The sequence below is a fragment of the Aulostomus chinensis genome, chromosome 8 (genome assembly GCF_037954235.1).
Source record: "Aulostomus chinensis isolate RoL2024-O1b breed Wild chromosome 8, RoL_Achi_v1.0, whole genome shotgun sequence".
NCBI classification, from domain to species: Eukaryota; Metazoa; Chordata; class Actinopteri; order Syngnathiformes; family Aulostomidae; genus Aulostomus; species Aulostomus chinensis.
The window spans coordinates 20,092,435-20,118,673 of record NC_141327.1 but is presented as its reverse complement, the minus strand read 5'-3'; the positions used below and the strand labels follow the sequence as shown (position 1 = coordinate 20,118,673).

The window sequence follows — 26,239 nt, the reverse complement described above, 5'->3', positions numbered from 1 at the left end:
AATGTGTGAGGTTATCGGAAATAAGTGCATGTTGCATAAGTGACCTTTCTTTCATCAACTGTAAAATAAACTTAGTATCATATTGCAGATTTATATCAACTATGGACTCAAGTTAACCATAGAAAACAATCAGATAGTTGGCACTTTTTTTAAACTCAGAATTTGTTCAGTGATCGTGGTCCTAACTTTGACAGTAGGCTCGGCCGACTTAGGTACTGATGTGAGCTCAGACAGTCAGAGTGCTGCCTTTCCAGTAAAGGCTTTGAAAAACTGGTTCAGTTGAGAAAACTGGGCAAGAGTTCTGCTTTCCACTGGTCAGCGTCTCTCTTAGTTTGACCTGTGGCTCACGGGTCCGACAGAGGGTCGGCAGACATCTCTGTGTGGGCCGACTGGTGCTCATAACAGGTGCGTCATTTGCCTTTGGCAATATTTTGAAGCGTAATAATTCAGATGAAAACATTTGTACCTTCATTAGTTTTTCTCTGGATACAGCATTCACTGACCATGGGTAACAGGGCCTTGTGCATCTTTTTTGTTGTTATTTTACATCCATTACTGATGTTTCTAAATATGACGCTTTCTTCTCGCTCACTTCCTGCAGCTGTACCTCCGCTTCGGGACTGGAGAGTTTCTTGTGCCCACAGTTTTTTTTGTTTTTTTTAGCCATTTGAGATTTTTTTTTGAACAAAAATGGTGATCAGAAATTAGCCTAGGAAGAGGAAATTGGGTGGGGGTGGGGGGTGGGGGGAGAATAAAGAAAAGCAACTCCAGCCAGACTTGGCTTTCATGGTTATTTTGAAAAATATGTGATAAAGTAAGGATAAGAGTGAAGTTTGATGTGAACTTTTTTCTCATCTTGCTTTTATATTTGTGTGACTGGATTGAACTCAACTGATATGAGGTTCTGATAAAAAAAAACAACAACAACAACTTATGTTTCATCAGGAGACGCCCAGATCAAACAGCTTTCATTCTTAATTTACACATTTGCAGGTGTGAGACCAATTCTATACACGATACCAGTATATTGTCTGCCTCTTAGCCCTTGACATGCATTGAAGCAGATTTCAGCATTCATGAGAAAATGAGTCAGTCAGATTTGCCTGTTGTTAACATTATATTCATGTAAGTAAAATGCTGCTCTAGACCGTATCATATTTTGTGTAATGTGCATTTACACTTGATCTCTCCTCTGAATTTAACATTCTGATCAATAGGCCCCAAACTGCTGACTGCTGTCAACAAAGATCAATAGAAATGTTTATAGAAGAAAAAAAGTAAACAGTCAAAGGTGATCTCTGGCCAGCGATGAAGGGTCTGGATTACCTAAGGATCTCTGAACACCTTCCTGCTTATTTCAGCATTGTTCGGCGGTAAAAATGTTCCCACCTCCACGACTCACTCTTGATTGAGTGTTGCTCTGCCTTATTACCCAGGGGAATGTTTGTTGCCATGGTGACAGAGAAAGCAGGGGTTGATACAGTATTCCATTACTGACTGAACAAAGACCAAAAATGAAACATAATTTGCTATTCTGAAAGACAGACAAGCCAGGATTAAAAGTTTTTACCTCGCCGTGCTGTTTGTTACTGCAGGTAATTAGGAGATGAAAAGCTAGAATCTGTGTGTTTGTCTGTAATTGTGTGCCCTCTATGCCAGTGATTTCAGGAAATTATCACAAGTAAAAGTGTAAGGTGGAAATATTTAAAATATAATATATATATATATATATATATATATATATATATATATATATATATATATATTGTATTTACTTTTTAATCACTGTAATTGTGGGCAGAGCAGTTTTAGCGCATTTTCAATTAACTTGAGAGCTGCTGTCATCCAAACCAGCAACCGGCAGTCATTCTACTTTAGTTTAATTCAAGCTTCTGAAATCAAACGTAAGATAACTTTGAACAGTAAAGGTTTCTTGTTTTTTTTCCCTGTCTGCCACTGTTTGCCATCAAACATTCCTTTACAGCAAAGTAAGCAGTTCAGACTTTGGAATGCTTTTTTCTGCTGCACAAGGGGCATTTTCATCTTGACCCCTATTGTGTGGCAGGTGAAGGTTCTAATAAGTTATCAATCAGTCCACTGTCACGCTGACAAATTCAAATAAGTTCTTATACAGGATGGGGATTTCTTCACGGTGACGACATAATGAAAACAGTTCCATAAACAGTCTTTTATAAACATTGTTGCTGAGACATAACTCTCAGAATTAATGACATATACAGATGGAGCCACCTAAGACCCCCCCCCCCCCCCAGCTCGCCCCCCTACAGGTGAAAGCAAGTAAAACAAAAGATGTGCTTCCATTCAACTGTCAAACATTTTATAAGCAAACTTTGGAATGTCACAAAAGTTGAAAATGCAAATAAGGCGTATTATCATGAAGTTGTTTGAAGCGGATGAGGTGAACCGTACACCGTGGGAGTGTAGGCAAACGTTCCACGTGGCTGTAACAATCAGAGTAGCTGAAGACGAGCTCTGAGCACATGAGCTCAGGCCAGCGTCACATCTGCGTGCAACATCTGTATAAAACCCAGATGTATGAACAAACATGTTCCATTGCTTCTTCTTCTCTTAATTTCCAATTCAAATGTCAATTTACTCAGGCCAACGTGTGGAAGAGCCCCCCTCCCCGCTGCAGCTGCCTGTAATTCAATGAGATCAGGCCAGTGAATGTATACGTGTCAAATGAATCCAGAGTAATCCATGCTTATCCGCTAGCTCACAACACATCACGCTGTACGCTCACACCGATCCATATTAGAGCACTTGTGCGCAAAAAAAAAAAAAAAGATGAGTTCATACTTATGCAAACAATATCAGATAGTTCACTAAACTGTGTTTATGGCATTAATCCAGGTGCGTAGAGATCTAGTGTGGCCACCTCCGGGTGGTGATCAGAGTGACTAGCAGACGGGTGAGAAATGCCTTTTGTGCTTCCGTGTGCGCCCATGAATTTGCATACTCTATGAATCGGATCAAAGATGGTGTGATGAGCAGTGTCTTCCTTATGAATATGCATGAGGCAATGTTCTGCTTGACTTGCGCTGTGAGTCAGTTTAGGCCTGAGCACTGCTGCGTTCTCGGTCTTAGTTCCACTTCATCCGCAACATTCTATTCACCTGTGACCTCCGCTAAACATACCGCAACTTATCAGGCTTAAAGTCTTGAGAGAAAGCGGGATATGGAGAGAAGAAAATAAATAAACAAAGCATAAAAAAGTGCTGAGGAGGGAGATAAGACTACATTGGGTCAGAGAAGAAAGGAAATGAAATTAGGTGTGTCCTGTTTGTGCCCGGCTGGATTTATGTTCTTGCTTTATTTATTTCATTTTAAGGAACGAAAGAAGAAAAAAAGCAGTGCCAGTATTAGATGTATGGATATGTGAAGAGCTGTGGTCATGAATTTCACAAGAAGAAACAGAATACGACTGAAAATGCCCCCAACACAGGTTAATATATGACGTGTCATGTAGAAAGAGCAAAGGGACTCTGTTTTGGCACAAATTACAGGGATGTCATGGCCAAAAACTAGGACAAATGTGGCAGGCATCAAGATGAGGATTTTTGTGCCACTGTGTTGTATATATATTATACATGATGCCCTGAAAATGAGTAGCTTTTGGAAGACTTGCTGTTACTTAAACCTCTTGTACTTTGAATATTTCATCATGAGGATGATGAAAAGACTTTTTTTCTTTTCTTTTCTTTCTTTCTTTCTTTTTTTTTTTTTTTACCTTAGTAACCCTCACTCTCATAGCTCCTTTTGAAACATTTCTCAGCTTAATCATCTAAAAAAATCATCTATTAGAGTTCTGTTGAGGTCAAAATTCACTTCCTTTCCAATACTGTTACTCCAAATTTGATGGGAAAGAAATCCTAGTCTCATTATTAGTGAAGGAAGGCCAGTATTAGCTGATGATTGGTGAAGGGTCTTTTTTACCCCAGGACGGGTCATCTAATATGATAGATTTCAAGACCTCCATATTAATATGAGATGTAAACAAAATTGTAATTCGGATTTTTGTTTTTTTGTTCATGAAATATATAACTTGTTGTACAAAGCTCTGCAAGCCAGATTTACTTAACCAAAGGTGTTGGAGAGGGTATATATATTTTCCCAAAGGCCAAGACCTGCATTATATAGCAATTTAGCTTTGATAAGCTATCTGGGGCAAAAATCGCAGGGTCCATATAGCTTTTTATTCACTCACCTAATTAATCACAAGTGGGTGGTGCCTGCCATCACTGGCTTGCATTATTCTACATTTGCACAGTGGTAAAAAGCTGCGGCTGTAATTAGGAGAGATGATCTATATTCCATAATGAGAATTGATGGTTTTCCTTCTGCACCGCCAAGCATTTTCTGCCTTCCTCACTCTTTCCAAGTGAAAGCCCCATTCTCTCTCTCTCTCTAACATAGACACACTTTAGAGCTGTATATAGAAATGACTAGATGAAGCCCTACGTGATTAATGGACTTAATTTCCAGCAGATTTCACTTCATTGTGACAGCCCACTTTACCTCAAAAGCTTCTTGATTACTAGATTTAACCCTGAGTCAAAAAGTCAAATGGCTCAGAGATGAATGTCACTCCCTAGTCACCCATTACCTGTCCTGTGCTGCTTTATTGAAAAAAAAAAAAAAAAAAGGAAAAGTTATTTCATATCTCGGTTTTGTTGTTTAGCATTCATGTCACATCATGAAGGGCGAACAGCCAAAAAGAAATTAATAAGAGGAAGTGATCAGACAAATAGGCTTATTTTAAATCGTAAAACAAAACAAAAAAAAACCCTCCAAAGATTTGCGTAGTTGCTCACAAGTGCATAAGACACATGCGGCGTGTCTAAATTAGTCACCTTGTAAAACAGTGAACCCATATTATATACTATAATCTTGTCACCTCCCATGGGTGTCAGAGCCTCCTAATCTTTGAACACAAAGACGGCTCCTCTCTATGTGGCTTTGCAAGCTCTTGTTGATGCTGTGTAAACATTGCTGCTGCTGTTTGCCACTGATTTAGCACATGTTAATATTACATGAGACAGAGGGGCCCTTTGATGATGTAAGTGAACATTCAAACTAGGGCTTCCCACCTCAGGGAAAGGGAGACGGGCTGTGGAGCAGCTCCTTCGAGATTTGTTTCACTTCCGCATTTGCAATCCAGTTTGGTACGGGGTTGAGCGGTTAATTTTGTTTTCCTTTTTTTCTGCAGCTACACCACAGAGGAGAATTGTTCTAGTTTCAAACAGAAGCACTGAGGAAAAAAGGTAATCAAGTGTGGTTTCATCTAATACGTGTACGAACGGGCAAACTGCATCTTAACTTGTCCAGAAGAAATGACCCTCAGACTTTTTGTCAGGGAGAAATTCATACAGAGAGTGAGTGCATAAATGACAAAATATCAGAACCCCTGACAACAGTAGCTTGTACTTTAAAATCGAATCTGGTGGTGTGTTCACACTTCACTGTACCCAATCCCTTTACCAATATTTCCAAAAAGGGCTTGGCAACTTTGCTCCGGTGCACTTGGACGATATCAAATCAATGCCCCTTGGCACGTTAGACCCTTCTGACGGGAAAAACTATTTCCCAACAGGTCAGAAAGTCTGGCCAACAGCTAAACATTGCTTGAGAACTTAAAAAAAAATTACAGATCTAAGCTTTGGGAACTGGTTTAATAAATTTGTATTTCATATGTGAATAGTAGGAAATGTGTCTCCTTACATTAGGCATGCACTGCTGACTTTTGTTGTTATTAGGATTCAGTAAATTTGAATGCAGTTTTTCAAAAGAAGAAAATAACAAATATATATATATATATATATATATATATATATAAATATATCAGCTAAAAATTACAAATAAAAGTAGAACCCTTATTGACATCTCACAGCATTAAAAAACAAATTACCATATTGTAATCTGATCAGTATAAAACTCTTCCACAATGTACTTCGGAGCTGAAAGGAAATAAAATTTGCCTCATGCTGTTGACGTCCCTTTTCTGGTCATGGCCAAATCTTTATGATAAAATTGAGTTTTCAGCCATTCTTTTCCAAAATGAATACAATTCATAAATAGCCGTAGTCATTCCTATTTGTTTGTTAACTGTACGTTGTGAGAAAAATCCTCCCTTAAAGCTAAAGCACATCATATTTCCATAGAAATTAATGGTCTTTTTATTCAGGCTCTTGCCGAATGCTGGTTAAGCTCATCGCTGACGGAAAAAAAGCTCTCAGGAGTTTGTTCACGTGGAGACCTTCTTGCATTATGAGCATACGCAACGACACGATAGCTTTTCTTTATTATGAAGTCACACATTGTGCAGTAACCGTGACAACGGTCTTCAGTGGCTGCGGCTTTTGTCTGCCCGATTTCACCTGTGCGTCATAACCAATAACCCCGGACTACCCAGAGCCTATGGTTTGGATCCCCTGGGAGACGTCCTTCATTACAGCTGCAACAATCTTTGATGATCCCATAACTCCCACAGCCACCGCTGGACAGTGCACTGATGATGGAGCCGGAGACCCGACTCCTTTTGTTTGCACAAGATCTACCTTTCTGTTTCTTTTTGATTTCAACTCAACTCCAAAATCCAGGCACTTGCCAGGCGGCCTCATATAAATGTATTTTAAAAGAGGACCGTTATAAAAAAGCACACAGAAGCTTTGTAAACATGCATACTATATGTTAGCTCAGAGGTGTATAAGGACAAGCCGACACAAGAGTGAGCCGATCAGTTTCAGGCGAGAGAACAGACTCTTGATAAGCCATTAACCTGCTGTCAGAGAGGTAAAATGGCTGTGGTACGTGGTTTAATTTACCCTTTTATAAAGAGGTTGTTGAATTGATGAGCCACGAGAAAAGAGTTACACCCGTGGTTTGGTGTATTAGCCATGCTGACAGTGAGTGAGGAACTGGAAGACTATTCAATATTCCCCAATCAATCCAAGCTTTCAAAGAATTACTGTTACACTCATGGTCAGATCTATACTTCTAATAATATAGATTTAGCCAGGCCTCTTGTGGGAAAGTATTGAAATTTGAAATGGAAATCATTTGAAATCTCATCTGAAACATTCATTTGTTGTTTTTTTGTTTTTTGTTTTTTGGAGTGGAGATTTTGGAGTGGAGATTTTGGCAGAGCGGGTTAAATAATTTCCATTTAGTTTTGGCTGCCTGAGCTTGCATTTATCTATATTTGGTTAGGACCTTATTTGAAAACATCCTTCAGCAGATAAAAAGAGTCAATTTTCACTTTGAAATAAGGTGCCAGAGACTTCGATGTGCTCTCCTCACCATCCATTACACTTTCTCTGTGGATGATAAATTTTAATAGACAAAAGATGGCTAGAGAAGGTCTTTCCATCAATGAAGAAGAGAAGAGAAATTGAAAATGATGGCCCCTTCTGAGTGTGGATGTGTCCAGGCTTTCCATGGTTTTGTAGAAAGACTTCTGATCCTTTTCATATAAGTAACGCTCAGACATATTAGGTCAAAATTTGACATGCGCTTTTCTGAGGAAGGAATGTCAGAGGATTTTTTTAAAATTTAATTCTGGCTGTCCTGATCTCTATCCAGGGGGAGAGGAATTTAAATTTGGCCACCAACTTTTGCAGTCACACAAAATTCAAAATTGGTGTAAATCACACGTCTATCTATTCCATATATGCATGTATTTCTATTTCAACATACAGGCAGACTGAATATTTCAGAATTTAGTGACATTTAGCCGGGCTCCACAAAAGTCATCGGTGCATTCTTAAGAAGATGACATCATGATCAAAGACGACGGAAAATACCTCAATTAAATCCAGGTTTAATTTTGTCTTGATGTTTAGTTTGGACTTTTCTACCGAGATGACTAAAGGGAAACACTTGTGTGTGGATAATAATTTGCTTATTTGAGAAAGATCCAGACATACAGATCTCTATTCACTGAGAATAAAATAAAGACCAACAGTACCTGAAGGTTCACTGCATGCAGCATGGAAGGTCACCAGCATCACACTTCACACTGACTCCCATTTCAGAGCCAGCTTATATGAGGAAGGGTACCCACCAGGGGCAGCTAGTCCTTTTAAGATAATGAAGCTGTTCTTAATTAAAAATTTACCAAAGCTAAAAAAGACACGCATGAAGTCAAACTGCGCGTCTGTTAAAATAAGATAAACTGAGACGAGATGAGACAAGACCTTATCGATCCTGTTCAATAATTGATTACTTGCCTGCGTTGCAAAGACAAACTGACAGAGCAACAAACAGTGGCTCCTACAGGCTAGATATGAAGCCATGTGACGCCAGAGACTTTTCCCCCAGGCTTTGCGGTGTGTTACTGTTTACAAGCAATTATGTGCATCTTTGCACTTTCATGTGCGTATGATTGGTGGTACAGGTAGATCTGATATATTACTGTTTGACTACCATTGCAACATTCTCTGTTAGCACTTTTGGCTAGGTTATGACACGCAGAAACTAGAGGAGAGTGGATACCTCTGCAATGATCAGGATTGGAATCAATTTAAAATGTTACATAATGTAATGTAAATGTAAATGTGATTCCTCCCAAGCTGTTTTATCCTGCCAAAGTTCATCAGAATCCATCCTTAGCTTGATGAGTTATACTGCTACAGGACGGACAAACTAACCCCAGAGATCAAATTAGCTCCTCAGGGGAGGTACCCATGAAAGAGATACCATATAAACATCATAATTCAACACGCCCTTGCTCTCAGCAACCATCACTATGGTCAAGAGGATTCTTGAATCCTAATGTTTCCTGAGCTTAAGTATAGAATTAGAGACACAACTTGCTCCTCTCTGGCAAAAAAAACGACAACAACAATAACGACGTAAAAAAAACCTACTTCAACAAGATTTCTGAGGTGAAACTCTCAGTATTTCTGGCAGTCATTTGAGAAATATTTGAAAAAAGCATGATGACCATCTATCAAAGCTTAATGTAACATTTTTTTCAAATCTCAATTTAAGGGCATATTTATCAAAAATACCTCCTAGCTTTCTTGGGTCCACAACTTTATACTTGATACTCTACTTCAACCTCCAGCTGCCACTGGCAAACCTGCAGGCTTATACATCATTAGAACCTTTGATATTGTAGGATTAGATTAGATACACAATTGTTGCAGTTAGCGCGGTGAATTCTCTTTGCTGAATTAGTAATAAAAGTTCATGCTTGATTGATGCACTAATGAGCCCAACCACCTTTGGCTACATTGATCTACAACAACAACAACAACACGGTGGCTTAGTTGTGAGTTACTGTTTGCAAGGCTTTCCTGGTTGATTAATCTGAAACGGAGGAAAAAAGAAATAAACAATAGTACAAATTTAATATAATGTTATTCATTGTTCAACAACATGACTTGGAGTTGAAGGTCATCATCTAATCATTTCCCTACTAGATTTTCAGAATGATTTTGCCCTCACAGTGCTCGCTGAACATTAATCATCTCGTCACTAATGAAACAGCACCCGTTTTTTTAAAGACCCAATGCGGGCCAGTCTAGACACCCTACACCTACTATCACAGTATTGTTCATACGTTAGAAAAATGAAGATGATACATGAATCAGAAGCAAAAAGGCATTATGGGACATCTAAAATGATATGACTAAGCCCCCATGGGCACATGACATAGTTAAGGATTTATGCTTGGCTATATATCACATTACCTCAGGAAGTCTACTTGTTCAAAGCGCAGCACCATGGTGATATGTCACATCTTCCTCTTTTACTTTCTCTTTTGGCATACTTAATCTTGTGTAATCCACTTAGTGTCATATCTGAAAAACATGACAGGAATTCCAGCGCCACTTGTCATAGAGCACCTTTTACTGAATCTATCACAGCTATTAGTGGTGATGCTGACATTGGTTTTGTCTCAGAGCTAATCTTAGCGCCTCTGATATTCACTGAGGAAAGGTTTGTGAAATGTGTCACACAAACATTGCACACATTCTGTAAGGATAATAGACTTTTGAGTTGGCTCCCCTAGAAGCCTCGGGGGCTTCTATTTTCAGTGTGTGACAGGAAATGATACAGGATCCAAATCAAAACATCTTATTAATTAATTTGTTCGATTTGTGGTTAAATATAAATCATCTTTGACCAGACGGTAGTTTTTATTATTGCCATTTTGCTTCTGCTACAGCCATCCCCTGGATCCTGCAGAGATCAGGGATACTGTTATACAACTAAGATTATTTTTGCTCTATCTCCTGATGATGCACCATAAACTTTAAAAAGCTTTTACACTTCCAGCCATGCCTTGTCACAATTACGTCTCTGAATTTAATTTTAATGGAACTGACTGTACACTTTCTGTTCTGCCTTGCCAGGCAATACTGAAAAACCTTGGATGTGTGTCTAAAAGATATATTTAATGGGTAGAAAACTTCCAAAGAAACAAAAGAATCATGGGATCTTTGCTTCTGTAGGTGCTGGGTAAAGTGTTTTAATATTAGCTCACGGGTTGTGTGGCAATAAAGTAAGCTACAGCACATCTTAAGAATATAGGTGTGTATAACAACAACAAAAAAACCTATACAAACAATAAAACCTGTGATGCAGATTCAGAAAAGTGAGTTTTTCCCTCCATTTTCCAGAAACAACAAGCATGAACTCTCATAGTATGACTGAGAAGTTCATGCAAAGTCTCTCAAAAACTGAGGTGACATCAGAAAAAAGAAGTTCTGCAGAAACAGCAGAGGCAGTCAGAAACACATGCTTTGAAACCATTAAAAAACATTTTCAAAAGATGCTGGCCCCTTCAAAATGCTGCCCAGAGGACACACACACACACACACACTCTCAGACAAGAGCGGTTCATTCGAGATAAGTGGAACAATGGAACTGCAACTGGAGCTACAGATATTTCATATAATTTTGATCCGGGTGTTTGCAGTTAGGTTGTTATTGGAAGTCTATCCATCTGGATGGCTGGAGCCTATCCCAGCTGACATCGGGTGAGAGGCGGGGTTCACCCTGGACGGGTCACCAGTCTGCCGCAGGGCCATCAGGAGCAATTAGGGTTTCAGTATCTTGCTTAAGGACCCTTCAACATGGCCACCGGGGGAAGTGAGGATCAAACCAGCGACCCTTTGGTTGCTAGACAGCCACTCTACCTCTGAGCCATGCTGCCCCTTTGTTATTAGAAGTGTACAATAAAAATAAACATATAGTTTTGGATTTCAGAAAAGCATCCAAATAAATAACTTAACAGTGTGGGTAAGCCTGGAGTGTGTTCAGTTAGAATATTAGGTTTTTTTTGCGGTTGCTGTTTTTTTATTTTACATTTTTTTCTTTACAGATTTGTCTCTCTTTGTTTTACTTTTTTCTACATATTTTATGTTCAAAAGCAGTGGCTGTATTCTATTGCATTAAACACGAGAGCTTATAAATCAAAAGACAATTGAAGTAGATACAATGGCAGTGATAAATGTTTTTAAAGATAATGTGCACATTTGCACTCTTACACTGGCTTCATAAGAGGTGACAGTTTCAATATCTGCATTCATTCTTTCTTTTTGGGAGGTGGGGGGGGGGCTATAATCTCACCTAAAAATAACTTTTAAAGTGTAATAGCTACAGTGGATTAGGGGGAGTGTAATGTAGCTTTCTTAACACTTCTGTGGTTACATCTTCCAAAGGTAGATTTCCTCTGAGGCTAATAACTTTATATGAAAAGAGAGGATTAATGTTGGCATCGCAAATAGACCTGTTCCAACAGTGATCCGTCCACTTCCTGGTTAACTGTCCAGTAAAGTACTTAAGGAAAGAAAAAAAAAAAAGTACAACATTTATCGCTGCAGTCTGTCTCATATTGCTAAGCCCCGAAGGCCAGTTCAGTCTTGGTTACATTCAACTATGTATTGATTGTGTATAATCACTGGATGTATGTGTTTCCCCCTGACTCTGCTCATGTCTAAAGTAAGGTCACCGCTGTAAATTTAAAGGAGGAAAAGATAATGAACTGCTGGCGGTAACATGAGCACCATTTCTAAATGTAGCTATCTGACTAAGTTGCAGGAGCTGCAGGGGTAGAGGAATTATTCACAACCCTTATTTTAAGTAAAAGAATTCATACCATATTGTTAATGTACTGTGTTATAATTAAATATGTATCAAAGTCAAAGCACTCAATAGAGATAAATGTCTCATATTGTTCTACATCACATCATTGGGTAATTATCAATCAAGCTGTTCAAGAAGCGTGTCACTGATTTAGTTGTCCACTTGGAGCTCATTTTGAACTACTTTGTGACACAAAAAGCAGCAAGTGAACAAAAATATACAAATACAATTTGGGTATTGAGGTGTGGGACTTACTCAAATATAAAAAAAACAAAATAAAATAAAACCACAAATCATGTAAATCATAAAATATCATCCACAAGCAGCAACCTTTTTTGAGGGTGAGATAAAAAGGGGGGGGGGGTCAAGCATGTGAAGCTCACTGCAAAATCTAAACTTATATAAGCAGTTCTACCCGTGATTGGGTGGAGTGCTGCAGAGAGATGGCACTGTGCAAGCAAAGTCTCAACACCACTGCTGCTCAAGAGGAAGGCACAAAGATGGAGTCAAGGTCAGAGGAAACCCTCACTCTGACATTAGAATAGTGATGGAGCGTAACGTCCTTGCCCTTAGATGTCCAAGAATTTCTGGCGCATATACATATTCACTGCAGTGGTAATAAAAAAAAAAAAAAAAAAAAAAGGGAAACCATGGTGACTTTAAAAGATTGGACGTTCATCTTGTGTTTAAATTAACAGCAGCATATCAGTGTGAGCGGCAGTCATAATGGAAAGCCGGACCTGCTGCATCAATCAAGTGATATGAGGGGGTGATACAAGGAGCACAGATAGCTCTTAAATAGATAGAAAGGTCCTAACAAGTGATGCAATACAGACACGTAATGAAAGCTTGTCATTACAGCTCTAGCACAGGTGGAGGATTCATTTTTGTCAAATTATTGTCAGTAGTAACCAACTGAAAAATAACTGTGCGCAAGTTAAAAGGCTCACGCGCGGTGTCATCTGTGTGCAAAACGTTGTGTTAAAACGGTCAAGGGACTTCCTGCTGACTTAGCAATGGGAACACACTTTAGAAAGAGTTAAAAAATCAATTAAAAAAAGTGCACTGTGATGGATAAGAAGTCTGGGCTCACGCTTCCTGATTTAGTAATGTTTTGCGGCTATTTATTAAACGTAAGAACAAGACTACGAGCATCAGACGAGAGGAACTGGATTGTGTAGCGGTGTGATCGTGGGTTACAGTAGATTAGACACAATGATAGAAAGTTAATAGAATACTAAAGATGCTCACTTAAGAAAATATTTTGTTCTTTTATTTCAGTTGGATTCTAATTGAAATCTGACTATAATTTTGCCATTGCAAATAGTGGTAATAACATTTTGGAGGATAATTTCTCATTCTCCCTTGATTGACAATAAAACATTCATTATTTAGCAGTTGGGTTGAAAATTGGTAATTGCTCTAATACTTCTCAGTCAAATGATTTAGAAAAAGAGGATCAGATGATTTTAGGAAAGACACATAGAAAAGTACCAGTAGGACAGGAAACCATGAACTACAAACATTGTTTTGCATCTCAACACTGAAACCTTTCGAGGGTGTCAATGAATCCTCTAAGTCTAATCAGTGACTAAATATGCAAATAGTGTAAATGAGATAGAAATATTTAACAAAGAGTACATTTCGTCATTTTAGAATTCAGATTACAAGCTTCTTACAACATTTTTGACACTAAATTAATTGAGACTGCTCATTGTCTATAGCTTTATTTATTGATATATCATTCATTAATTTATGTATCTTTCAAATTATTAAAAAAGAGAGAGATTGGTGATGAGTTAGGATTAAGTACCTTATTACAGCCTGCCTTGGGAATTAATTAGTAAAAGCCTGTGTTAAGACGCCAATGGTACAAGGATTAGTAACATTTTCACCCGTCAAACCCAGAGGAAGAACAAGCTCTATTTCCATGTCTGTATGCACGTTAACTTGTACTTTTAATAAGCCACCAACGGAGTTTTCTCTGGAAAACAGCTGAATGTTACAAAAGGATCTGTGAGGAGAAATGAAAAGTTTGTCAAAGGTCATAAATTACGGGCATTATGCACGTAGAAGAGTGTTTTGTCTGCCTGCCAAAATGTCAATTTCAAGTAAGGATTAGAACCATCATATGCATCCACGCGGGGATCTATAGTATACATCCATACGGTGTAAAATGGTGTCGGTGAAAACACACATACGTATGTGTTGGGTGTGGAACTATTTTGTAAATACCTGGCTCAACACACAGTGCGTTCATTTCATTTCAGCGTGATGGGGGAGTATGGTTCCTTAACTATGGCAGGTTCATTGCATTAAAATTCATAGAGCCTTGATGTCTTTAAGCCCATGATACGCCCAGCTTTAGAATTAGTGGTCTCCTATCACCGGTCATGATGGTGTAATGGCTATGATGCGATTAGAAGAGCCCTGCGGGTGAACTTGGCCTCTCGCTGAGGTGAACAGAGAACACTTATCGATAAAAACGAGCTATTGTGTACTGTGCAGCAAAACCAAACGGATCAAATCAAAAACAAAGCCGAAATGAAGTGAGACCCTTTTCTCTTTAATACTGTTTATCGTTTTCAAACTGGAGGCTAATGGCTGGAGACAGCTCCTCCCGGAAATCTGGCAGATGACTGCAGTGACACTGATCAGGATGTTAACTAACCTGACGTATTCCACGATTGTGCCGGTTATGATGGCACAGATCATGATGACGGCAGCGCTGGCAACAACACTACCATGCACGGCATATAGGATAGCCTGGAGGCTATTAGCCATCAAGGATTAGTAATTATACATGCTCACTCTCAGGGGTTTATAAGGTCCTTAAAGCACATCTCGGGGTTTGAGATCCCATTTGCTAATATGTGTTCGGATAAAGCTATTCTTTGCTTTATACTGCTGAGGTACTTAGGAACGGAGCTAGTTTAAATATCAAGTCAAAGTGACGTGGAGATGTGGTGGCACGCGATCCTACACGATATCTTGTCCCTCCCCAAGTTCAACTGGGGAGGGATAAAGATGAAAACAGCACCTGTAACGGGACTGAACCAGCTAGGTGTCAGACTAAACCTAGCCTGGATTGCATTGCTAACATTTTAACACCTTTATCGTCTTCTCTGGTCATGGGAACACATCTACATCCTCACAATAGGAGGTAAAGTCCACACTCAGCGCTGCAAATGTGTCTAACACTACATCTGTGTTCATGACTGTTTGCATCACTAGGGCTTCATGTCCAAACTCATAAAAATATCGTTACAGAAACGTATGTTTTTAATTCTCAATAGTAATAGAGTGTTCATTACTGTGTGGTGCAGGGTGCCAATTTGCTTTAAAACATTTTTGCTTTGCAATAAAATAACAGCTAAATCAAGCGTCATTATTCATCCAAAAACAATAAAAAGGTAATACAGAAACTAGAACAAAGAATTATCTTTATATTCTGCAACATAATATAAAATAAGATTGATTCTGAGTCAAAACCGTCAAACAATAAAAGAGGGTGACGTAATGCTACCTTATTAGAACCAGCTAGTATATTTCCTCCTCATCCTCAAACGAGACTTTACCCCTACTAACATCTACCTTCTTCATATCGCGTATGTGTACTTAATTACCTTTATTCCAATGTCTTTTATTTCAATATTGTTACATATTCACAGTGGCTGTGCTGCATCTGCTATGCGGACTGAGTGAGAGGGTTCATGTGTGCAATAAGCCATTGCACAGCCAATGAGCTAGTGTCTACTTGGACAGAGGGCTTCCATCGGCTTAGCATATAAATGACTGCTGTGTACCTCACTGATGCCTTGTGCTTTACATAATAAACAAAATGCACGGGGCATCAGAAAGAAGCTTCACCTATCCATTTTCCTCTGGGAAATGAAAGAATGCATCAAGTGTTAGAAGACAATGCATCTATGCTGAAATGTCCTTGGGCTAAACAAAGTTTTAATGCTGGATTTAAAGGACAGATTTTGAGGGTCTGACATCAGTCAGACATCCCACCTCATCAGCAAACAGCTGGGGTGGACTAAAAGGGCACGCGAATCATTCTCTAAGTTGAAGTCAAAGGAAGCAGCAGGGCTGTCTTAAGTGACAGTATGTTAAGCAAGGCTTACATAAAAGGTTCTAAAGATGCTTTTGAACAGGCCATGAGAACAAAAGGCAGCTCTCACTAAAGAGCAGGGGATTTTTCTAGGTAAGTTTTCACCAAGGTACATTCCACACTTTTTAAGACCATTATGAGGGGAATTAAAGAGCTATTTCATGTCTATACTGCCGAAAAAATATGAAGTGTGTGTAGGAAAATTGTTGTCACTAAATTGCTGGCAATCTTTTCTCTTTCCACACTTGAAACTTTATGCGAGGTCGGAATCAGGAAATATTGCTTGAACTTGCTTTCATGTCACTGAAAATTTCAGCTTTGCGACTGTGTGTCAAAGAGCAACTCTGAACGGAGATTTCTCAGAGTGCTTCACATGGGAGCCGAGGTCCTGATGTGAATTTTAGAAACATGATAACCAAGTGGCGCACTGTCTTCCATCATATGTACATACGGAGACCAGTGAGCTTGTGCTACGCGATGCAGTGATTCAAGTCTTATCCAGCGTTGCCTTAATTCAATGTATGTTTAAAAAGCCCGTGTTGCAAGGTTACGCTTTGTCAATTGACCACATAGCCACACAGGGAGAAAACAACGCATAGTTTTTTTGTTATTTTTTTTAGCTTACAGCAGGAACATTACTCAGATTGCAAAGACATTTACATGTAAGCCACATGCAGAACTCCAGCAATGTGTATGTGTCTTAATATTTTAGCAGTGCACATTGGATGATAGGTGATTTATGTTTGGAGAATAGTTACACTGCTGTGTCTTTATAATTCAATTAGGTGTAGCAACTAACTTCTACACATGTGTCAACATTTTAAAGCTCTATAAATTACATACTGTACAAATGTGTCCTCTTTCAAGGCCATTGACCGAGGCTGTCTGAAATCTTAATCCTAGCCCACCATATGGTCACTTGACCTGCACTGATTGCATATTTGTACTATTTCTGAACAATACATATATGTTGCCGTATGTGTGTGCGTGTGTGTGTGTCCACATGTATAATTTACTAACTGACCTCCACTAGTTTGTTGGCATGTTCACGGAACACCTGGGCGTACTCCTTGACCTCCTTCTCGTTCCCGCTCTTTGCCGCTTCGATGAGCACCAACAGAGGAACGTTGGTTTCCAGGAAAGAGTCTGAGATATGGTCCATCACTGCCTTTCTCAACTAGAAGACAAATGGACAGATATGCTTGTGTTAGTAATACTTCACCAAAGGTGGCAATGATTCGGTAACATCACTTAGCATAGTTATGAATATGGTGTCGTAAAAGTAGTGAGAGAGAGAGAGACAGACAGAGACAGACAGAGAGGAAACTCAGCAGTCAGGAGTGCAGACTGCTTGTAAGGGGGTAATTTTTCCCATGAGGCTTTTTACTAGAGCAGATATTCAGACTTATATCTTTGTTTATGGAATTGTTTTGTACTAAACTGGCAGGGGACTGGTTGTTTTATAAGACAGTAAATGGACCCCCGATTCTGCTCAGTAGGATATCTGATGAGATGCTCGAGAGGTTCTTTATCTTACACACAGAGGGAGTTAGTCCCACGACACCAGTACCAAGACAGAAACTACAGGGAAAACATTGAACACCATCCTTCCTTGAGAAATATTTCGCTTTACGAGAGTTTCAAGGTTAGCAAAGTCTTTATGAGCACATCTAAACTGTTAGGATAGATATGATGAGGAAACCAAATGTTCACATAATTCCTTTCTATTTCATTTTGTTAAATAATCATACAAATCATTTACTGCTTTTTCTGATTGATTAGCTTTGCTTGATCATTTCAACTTCAGGAGACAAACAGAGACAACAGATGAAATACCAGCGTGTTGAAAAATCAAGCCGTTTCAAATATTTTTTTTGTGATGTAAAAATAATCATAGTGGTTAAAATCAAAACTGTCGGGAATACATAAATGCAGTAATGTCAGTTTTCATGTATCTTTAAAATGTCACTTTCTTATTATTTTGTATTAAGGCAACTATTTTTTTTTATTGACATAACAAAACTGATGCTGCTAACAATACAAAAATTTAACAGCGGTGTCAGCAGTCAAAGTGCTTGAATAGATGTTTGAAAATCAATCCATCTTTCATAGTGACATGTAAGACAACGATCATGGCCACACTCCTCATTTGCAAACGAAGGGAGTGAAGACTGCCAGGATGTAGAAAAGAAAGAAAATTAATCAACCAAAAAAAAAGTATTTTTGAGTCCATCAGCTGCATTTCACATCCAGTCGAGATTAGCACCTTTTGAGCCACAAATATATAATCCAGAATCACTGATTTGCAAAGAGCAGTGGTTAAATATATTGTTGAGATAAAAATCTCAGACTCAAAGCCTGTGAATATTTCATCATTTTCACACAGGTAAGAAACAGAAATACACCTTGCAGGAGTGCAGCTGTGCACCCATTGCTATCCTGTCACCTGGAGCCCGGGGAGGGATATTGGAGCAGATACATATCCTGCTTTGCCAGAATCATCTCTGTAGTATGTTTCTGTCAGTGCGTCACAGGACGAAGGTGTTACAGAACCCAAGAATGTTCTGGAAGAAAAATGATCTGTGTTGTTTTCAGGCTTCATCAACTCACCTTGTTCAGCTGCAGTGAATACAGCCAGTTGGTTGTGAGATGTTGTTGCTGAGGATCAATTGGCACTTAAATAAAAAAAAATGAATTACCTATGTCACTGTATCTCATCGCTGTTTCTAATCCCAAGTTCTGGGTGGGGTGCATTCACACTGTCATGACGAAATAAAGTAAGCAAATAGAAAAACAAAATTGCAAAAAGGAAATAAAAAAAATAGACAAGCTTGAACTGCAAAATTAGCATACTGTGAATAATAAGAAGTATCATTATTGCTTTTGTTGACCCCGATTGTTTTCTCTTAGCACTCCTGTCGTAAAGCAATCTTTGTAATGCAAATTGCTTTTGACTTTGTCCATTATCTCTCCGTCAGAGATGAATCTGTTTGAACCATTAATAAAAAAATAAAAAAAGCCATAAAATATGAAACATAAAAAGCATATTTAACTGAAGGTGTGAAAATGTTGGATCTGGATATCCTTGTATAGCGCTTGGAACAAAGTGTAAGTTTGATGTTGTTATTGTTACCAGAGAGCAATCACTAGTTGACAGCATCAGCCGCTGCATGTGAATAGTGTACATGAAAGAAAGTCTGGGATATTGATGAAAGCCCAACAGTAAAAGAGATACTTATGGTGAGTTTGAGAGGAGAAATGATAGAGACGACTGATTTCCCAAGTTGCAGGCTCTCCTGCACCATCAGCATTCTAATTCCCACACACTACTCCCACAGAGATCCATCTTCAATCTCAGATCTCACCTCCCTCCATGCTCTACCCCCACCGTCTCCCCTCTAACACTCCTTCTGTATTCTGCTAACACTTAAAAAGAAATAGACCTGGAATTTCAATAGAAAGCAAAAGCTTTGCTCATAATCAGTGGAGAAGGTAAGTGTCTTCCTAGTCACGCACTGTTGCATTCCTTCAATTTTTCTGTTATTTCACTCATTTGAGATTTCTTGAGAAATGCTTTGCCTTTTTTCCCCCCCTCTAGAATTCTATTGTCATGCAGGCATTGTGCAACCTGTAGAGGTAAGGACAGGTGACAAATCTAATGAAAAAAAAAAAAAAAAACATTCTCTAGTCCAAGACACGAGTCCAGAATCTCCTGTAGGTGTTTAATTGGGTTCAGTGACTCCTCTGTTGTATATGGAAGCCTGCCTTTGTCACCTTCTGGTATGTTAGACATTAAACAACAGTAAGCTGATAGGATGGGGAGAACATGGCGGAAAAGCATATTCTATTTCAGAGAATAGCTGTGAGATTCACTTGAAGGCTTCAGTGAATAAATTTTAATTAATGATTCCATCCATCCATTGTCTACCGCTTATCCCGTTAAGGGTCGCAGGGGGCTGGAGCCTATCCCAGCTGCTTTTGGGTGAGAGGCAGGGTTCACCCTGGACAGGTCACCAGTTCATCACAGGGCCAACACATAGAGACAGACAACCATTCACTCTCACAGTCACACCTACGGTCAATTTAGAGTATCAATCAGCCTCGTCCCCTCTTGATGTCTTTGGACTGTGGGAGGAAGCTGGAGTACCAGAGAGAACCCACACAGGAACAGGGAGAACATGGAGACTCACACAGTCCCAAGCCGGGACTCCAACCCAGAACCTTTTTGCTGTGAGGCGACCCTTAACAGGAATAAGCGGAAGAAAACGGATGGGAAGGAAGGATGGATGGATAGATGTTTGTGAATATGAGGATCCACAAGATGAAAACCATTTAAATTTTTCTTTATCTTTCTTTTTACAAGTATTCTCTTGCCTCTTGCTGTCAACAGAGGAGAAATATCTAAAATTAACCAAAGCAAATCACACCTGATATTAAAGTTGCAAACAAGAACCTCTGTGTGAAATTTAAGCTGATGAAAATGGTTAATAATACTTGACGGATGTGTTTCTGTGCTGCTCACCAATAAGTGGGAGGGCTGTCTGATCTTCAAAGATGAGATTAGCATTAATTGAGCCTATTTGCGTTTTTTAATGGGGAAAATGTTTGCATTTTGAAAGGATTAGACACATGCTTGCAAAAAAGTAGTAATTTTAGAGGGAAACTGAGATTAGTAGAGGAAAAAGGGGAAAAAAAGACACAGAATTGCCATATATAGAATTCAGACAAATCCTCCTAACTCTGCTTGTTCATATAAACACAGTAAAAAAAACAAAAAAATATATGAATCGCCAGGTTTCAGATGTGATCTGTGTCTCTGTGGCGGATTTGTAAAGTTTACAAGCCGACTGTTATGTTTTACTTGTGATTCAGAACACACAGTGTCGGTTACCTTGGGGTCAGCTGAGGAAGGTTTCTTATTAAAATGTCAAGAGCAATCGGAGCATAAAGGGCCAGAGTCACGGCTAAGGGGAAACAGCCTGAGCAAATCAAAAATTAAGTAATAGCTCTCATATATGATATCTATCAGCCAGCACGGGGAGATTATTAGTGAGGGGAGAGTGTAGAAATGAAAAGTGGGAAAGAGGGACTGACTGGACATCAACAGTGGGAGGACAAACACAGTCCATACCTCACCATGCCACAGTCTTTATCTAATGTGTCTAACCAGAGAACATGGAGGAAACAGTGCTTTAAGAACCAAGTGCTTCTATTCACCAAGGAGATTTAGTAGTTTTTATCCGTTGATCAACAGCATATTCATCTTAACCCCGGTGGTTAAAAAAAGCCTTAATAAAGTGTTTATAACTGCATTATAACAGCAATAAATGGACGTGACATACATGTTGAGCTTTTTTACTTCTACCATTAACTTGAAAGCTATGTTAGTTTGGATGAAGATGATACAAGGAGAGATTAAATCACTATCATTCTCAATACACGTATATTCACAATCACGCAGCATCGTCATTTTATATAGTAAAAAGGTTGTGTGGATAAGCGGAGTCTGATAATGAGCAGTTCAGTTTTGGCGAGTTGGATCTCTTCCCAGACTTTATTATTACAAAGTACAACATGATTTGTGCGTAGCTCTATATTTGTAATTGTTATTCAGTTTTGTTTAAGCCTAATTTCTTTGTCAGTTTTTGGGGTTTCATTGTATATTGCCTCGCCCTTTAATTAGGTTATCTAAAAAAATCAAGTTTGTCCTTGGTATATAGGCTATAAAGTTTAGCAAATTACCCTTTGAAGGAAACGTAATTGCTGCAGAAAGTGCTACATTTTAATGCCCCCCACAAATCACGGGGCAATGTTTGGGGTGGATGGAAGGAGTTTTACAGTGATGACAGCATGGGGTGGGGGATGGTGGGGGTGAAGGGGGCGGGGGTTCACAGTCTTGGCTGTGCTCGGGTGTAGAAAACTAAAAAAAAAACAAAACAATGTTTAAAGTGAGGAAAATATGATGAATTTAGGTGATAAAATGATCTGCACCACATTTAAAATCAATACTGCCTTTATCAATGTTAAATGAAGACAATGAAGTATTTTAAACAAAAATGGATACAGGAAGGAACACAATCAGTTATTTTACCAACACAGCCAGGATCACCACTTTGAGGATTTAGCTGAATGAGTGAGGCTTTTCCCCTTAAAAACGCATAATCCAGATGACTAAAAATGTATTTACTGAGGCAAATTGGCAGTATATAAACATAATTTCTGAAATAGAGTTGTACTAAAAATATACATTTTCCAGGACCTGTGATTAGAGAAAATCTGCAATAATACAGCTAATGGAACATTAGCGCAGCTTCAAACCATTTTGCAGTGACAGATTGAAAGGATTTACAAATCTTGAATTATTAGTTTAAACAAAGAATTTACGCTGACATAAACTGTGGCAGTTCCTCACCATGGTAAAAATGTAAAAAAAAAAGAAGAAAAAAGCAGCTGCGCTAATCAACAAACTTAGGGCAAAAATGGAAATGACTCCCAACATCCTAAAGCGGAGAGGTAGAGGAAGAAAAGGAGAGAGAAGAAATGAAATGATAGGCAGTGTTGCTGTGGGTAATCCTGGAATCAGCCATCAGTCAAGATATGGCCCAGAAAGATGACTTGACAGATGCATTCATTACTGAGGGAACGACACGGCGCACAACACATGGCTCCTTTCTAGCAACTTTTTCCACACGGTTACCTAGTGAATACCAATGAGGGGGAGGCAAGACATCTCAATATTACACCGTAGGTGTGATCAAAAAAACTGCTATAATTTCAGTTCATAACCTATCAATCAGTCCTGGTCCACAGTTTACCTTTCCTTTTGTGTCTAGACTTTGCTGCCAGATCCATCTCTTACCCTGATTGATGTCCTATAAACAGGGTGGCTTTGTGCTGCTGATTACAATTGCATTTTTAGAATTAAAATGAAATGTCTATGCTTTGAAAACTTATTAAAGCATTCTTTTCCCCCCCCCTCCATAGCCTGGAAACAGAGGGAGATACAGCCCATCAGTTTTTACAAAGTGCAACGCTCTCTCAAGGTTATTACGTCTTCTCTGGATATTTTGTAACATAATCATTTTGTGAATATTACAATTTTTTTTTATTTATTTCTGTTTCCAGAGAGGACTCATTTTGCACCTATTCTCTGTTATTATGAAAAAGAGAACTCGACTGAATGCACTTCAACAAATCCTTATTCCCAAATGACCATGTAAGTCATTTGTTCCAACCCTCGTTTGGGGAAAATTGGTGGCACAGACTCAGTTAAAATGGGAAATGAACAGGATCCCTCTCCACTCCACTCCAGGTGATGGGGATCCAACAGCCTGCAGCAATGGAGGTTAATGTGTGTGACCATCCAACACCACAACCTGCCTCCTGACATAAATACTCTCGTCAGATTTGTTACATTCATTCATTCTTTCTGCAGCACCCCTAGTGGTTGGGATGTCTGCGTGTCACACTGCTTCACACGACAGGCAGGAACATGGAAACTGTACAATGTTAAAGACACTTCCATAAAAATGTCTGGAAAATTTGAAGTGACCCCAGCTGTGGATAATTTAGAGAAAATGGAATTATGGGAGTGACGACAGGTGAACAACGCAAACATTTTGTTCCATGTCCAAGTGGATTTCCATTTGCTCACCGAATAGCGGGAATGCAATGTTACCAACGATGTTTCCATGTGATATCACTGACTCTCGAATTTACCTTAACAGGTATAAGGATACAGGGGTTATGGGGTTTAGGTCATTACGTTTACTTCTGTAATTATAAAGTAATAAACACAACATGGTTAAAGGAGAATCAAAGGCTGCTGGATGGCAGTTGTCACTTACAAAGAAATCTGTGTTACTTTTTTGATTCCGGCTAAAAATGACATTTTCTGATCTGAAAGGATTCATTTTGAATGCTCTGAAAATCAGAAACATTAAAGATGAACAGAATTATGTTGGTGGAAGAGGAAAAACAGACTTTGATTAGGCTTGTTAAAAACCTGACGTCATGGCTGGGAGCCAAAAAACAAAATGAACCCATGAACACACACACACACACACACACACACGTGCGCGCACAATTTTGCATGTAAAGGTTTCAGGATATCTGGATTACTTTGAACAAGAAGTACCGTGGCATTTTATGACTTTATTATGCATTTTTTGGCCTTTTAAAAATTGGTCAAGCTTAATTTCAGTTGGTAAGGGGATCTGCAAAGCACTTTCCTGTGGAAACTTCTGCAATGTTTTTGCAGATTATTAAAAAAAACAAAACAAAACAAAACAAACAAAAAAAAGAAAAAAAAGAACAACACCAAAAAAAACTTCTCCTAATCTTTCACTGACATGAGGGTGAGCAATAATGGCACAATGTTCATTTCAGGGGGAACTACCCCTTTAAGATCCAGTTAGCTAACATTACACGTATCAAAACTCCCAAGCAGTTTTGCATTTGAACTACATTGATTGTGATATAGAATGCAATCACTCACTAGATTGCCTGATATTTTATTCATGTGATCCTCTAAAAAAAAACAACCTGATTTGGCACATCAGGTTTCAGTATTTTGTCAAGTAAGCAGTTTTTTTTTTGTTTGTTTTTTTTGTTATAAGAAGTACGCCACTCTCAAAGTTCAAATAATGTGCCTTTAACTCCTGAAATTTTACAGTTTCATCAAATTTGCCATAGTTGTTTATAAGGGGATGTTTAGGTATAAAGTGGCACAATCTTATTTCATAAAATAATTGTGACATCACCAATACAAGCACTAAATATTTCTTGGTTTCTGCAATATCTGCAGATGGCATCTGCTGTGTAGTTGGGAAACTAAAACAGTAAGAAACAATCTGTGACAGTCTGTATCAGAGTCAGACTTGCTACATCCTTATTTTCCACCTTTCTCTACCACACAAAAGGCAAACCCAGCAGAAATTGCATCATAGTCAGGAATGTACGTTTGTCCTGGTGATACGACTTTAAGAGGAATCAAATTGACTGCATTCCTCTCTAAACCTCTTGTCAACGATATTTGAACTGGACCATGCCTGTTTAAATAGTGTCAAAGAAAATCGAATTATTACCACAGAAGACTAGAAAAATTGAGCATATCAAATCCATGCATTTTCTACACTGCTCATCTGTCAAGAGTCTCGAGGGGTGGAGCTTTTCCCAGCTGACATTGGGTGAAAGGCGGGGTTCACCCTGGACTGGTCGCCAGTCCGTCGCAGGGCCATCAGGCGTAATTAGGGGCTCAGTATCTTGCTCAAGGACGCTTGGACATGGTCACCGAGGGAAGTGAGGATGGAAGCATAAAAATCAGAAAAAGTAAGGTTACATTGCTCAGTCGAGCTGAGGTGATTGTTGGAAGTTTCTACACTGCTTTGACAGAACATTTTCTTCATAAACATAATTTTAAAAAAAACTCTTGACAACAGTAAGTATCACATATCCTTACATCTATTTCAACGTTGTTTTTTGTATTTTTTTTTTTTTAAATCGACCATAAAAAAGTTGTGTGTTTAATAAAAATCTTGGGCCAGCCTCCACACGATATAGAAAACCTGTATTTAATGATGTCATATGTGTCTTATTATAAAAAGGTGTTATAATCATTTATTAGGGCACATAGAGAAACGCATCAGTGCTGCCTACATCCTGGGCCAGATGGTCAACATGGTAGAAGCTCCACTGCTGCCAGTATCACACATACAGCAGACAAGACCTGCAGCCAAAGGCTAGTGAGGCGAAATGTAACCTAAATAACTCCAACCAACATTACACTTCATGTTCGGAGTCTAAGTATCCTCAAATGTAAGAGTAATTAAGACATCCTTATAAACAGTTATTCATAGTATGTTATTCTTTATATCATACAGTAGATTGTTTGTTTTCCTGTGTGTGTGTGAGAGCTGTGACGTACAGTACATGCAAGTAAACCAAAATTATTCAGATATTTGTGAGAACTGTTTAATTTATGTGCTGCAAGATGCAAGATTTCTC

The 26,239-nt window shown here is 38.8% G+C and overlaps 1 protein-coding gene and 1 long non-coding RNA gene across 4 annotated transcripts in view; one reads left to right on the top strand and one right to left on the bottom strand.

Moving 5' to 3' along the window:
* Positions 1–26,239, bottom strand: part of ctnna2 (catenin (cadherin-associated protein), alpha 2) — a 278,051-nt gene that overhangs the window by 53,121 nt on the left and 198,691 nt on the right. For all 3 annotated transcript variants that reach the window (XM_086211559.1, XM_086211557.1, XM_086211560.1), the window contains exon 9: positions 17,259–17,411. In XM_086211559.1, the coding sequence (XP_086067685.1) occupies positions 17,259–17,411 (153 nt within the window). The remainder of the gene's footprint in view (positions 1–17,258; positions 17,412–26,239) is intronic.
* The window catches only part of LOC147257550 (uncharacterized), a 31,790-nt gene continuing 7,096 nt past the window's right edge, over positions 1,546–26,239 (top strand). The window contains exons 1-2 of the long non-coding RNA XR_015117617.1: positions 1,546–1,595; positions 5,231–5,285. This is a non-coding gene — a long non-coding RNA (uncharacterized LOC147257550). The remainder of the gene's footprint in view (positions 1,596–5,230; positions 5,286–26,239) is intronic.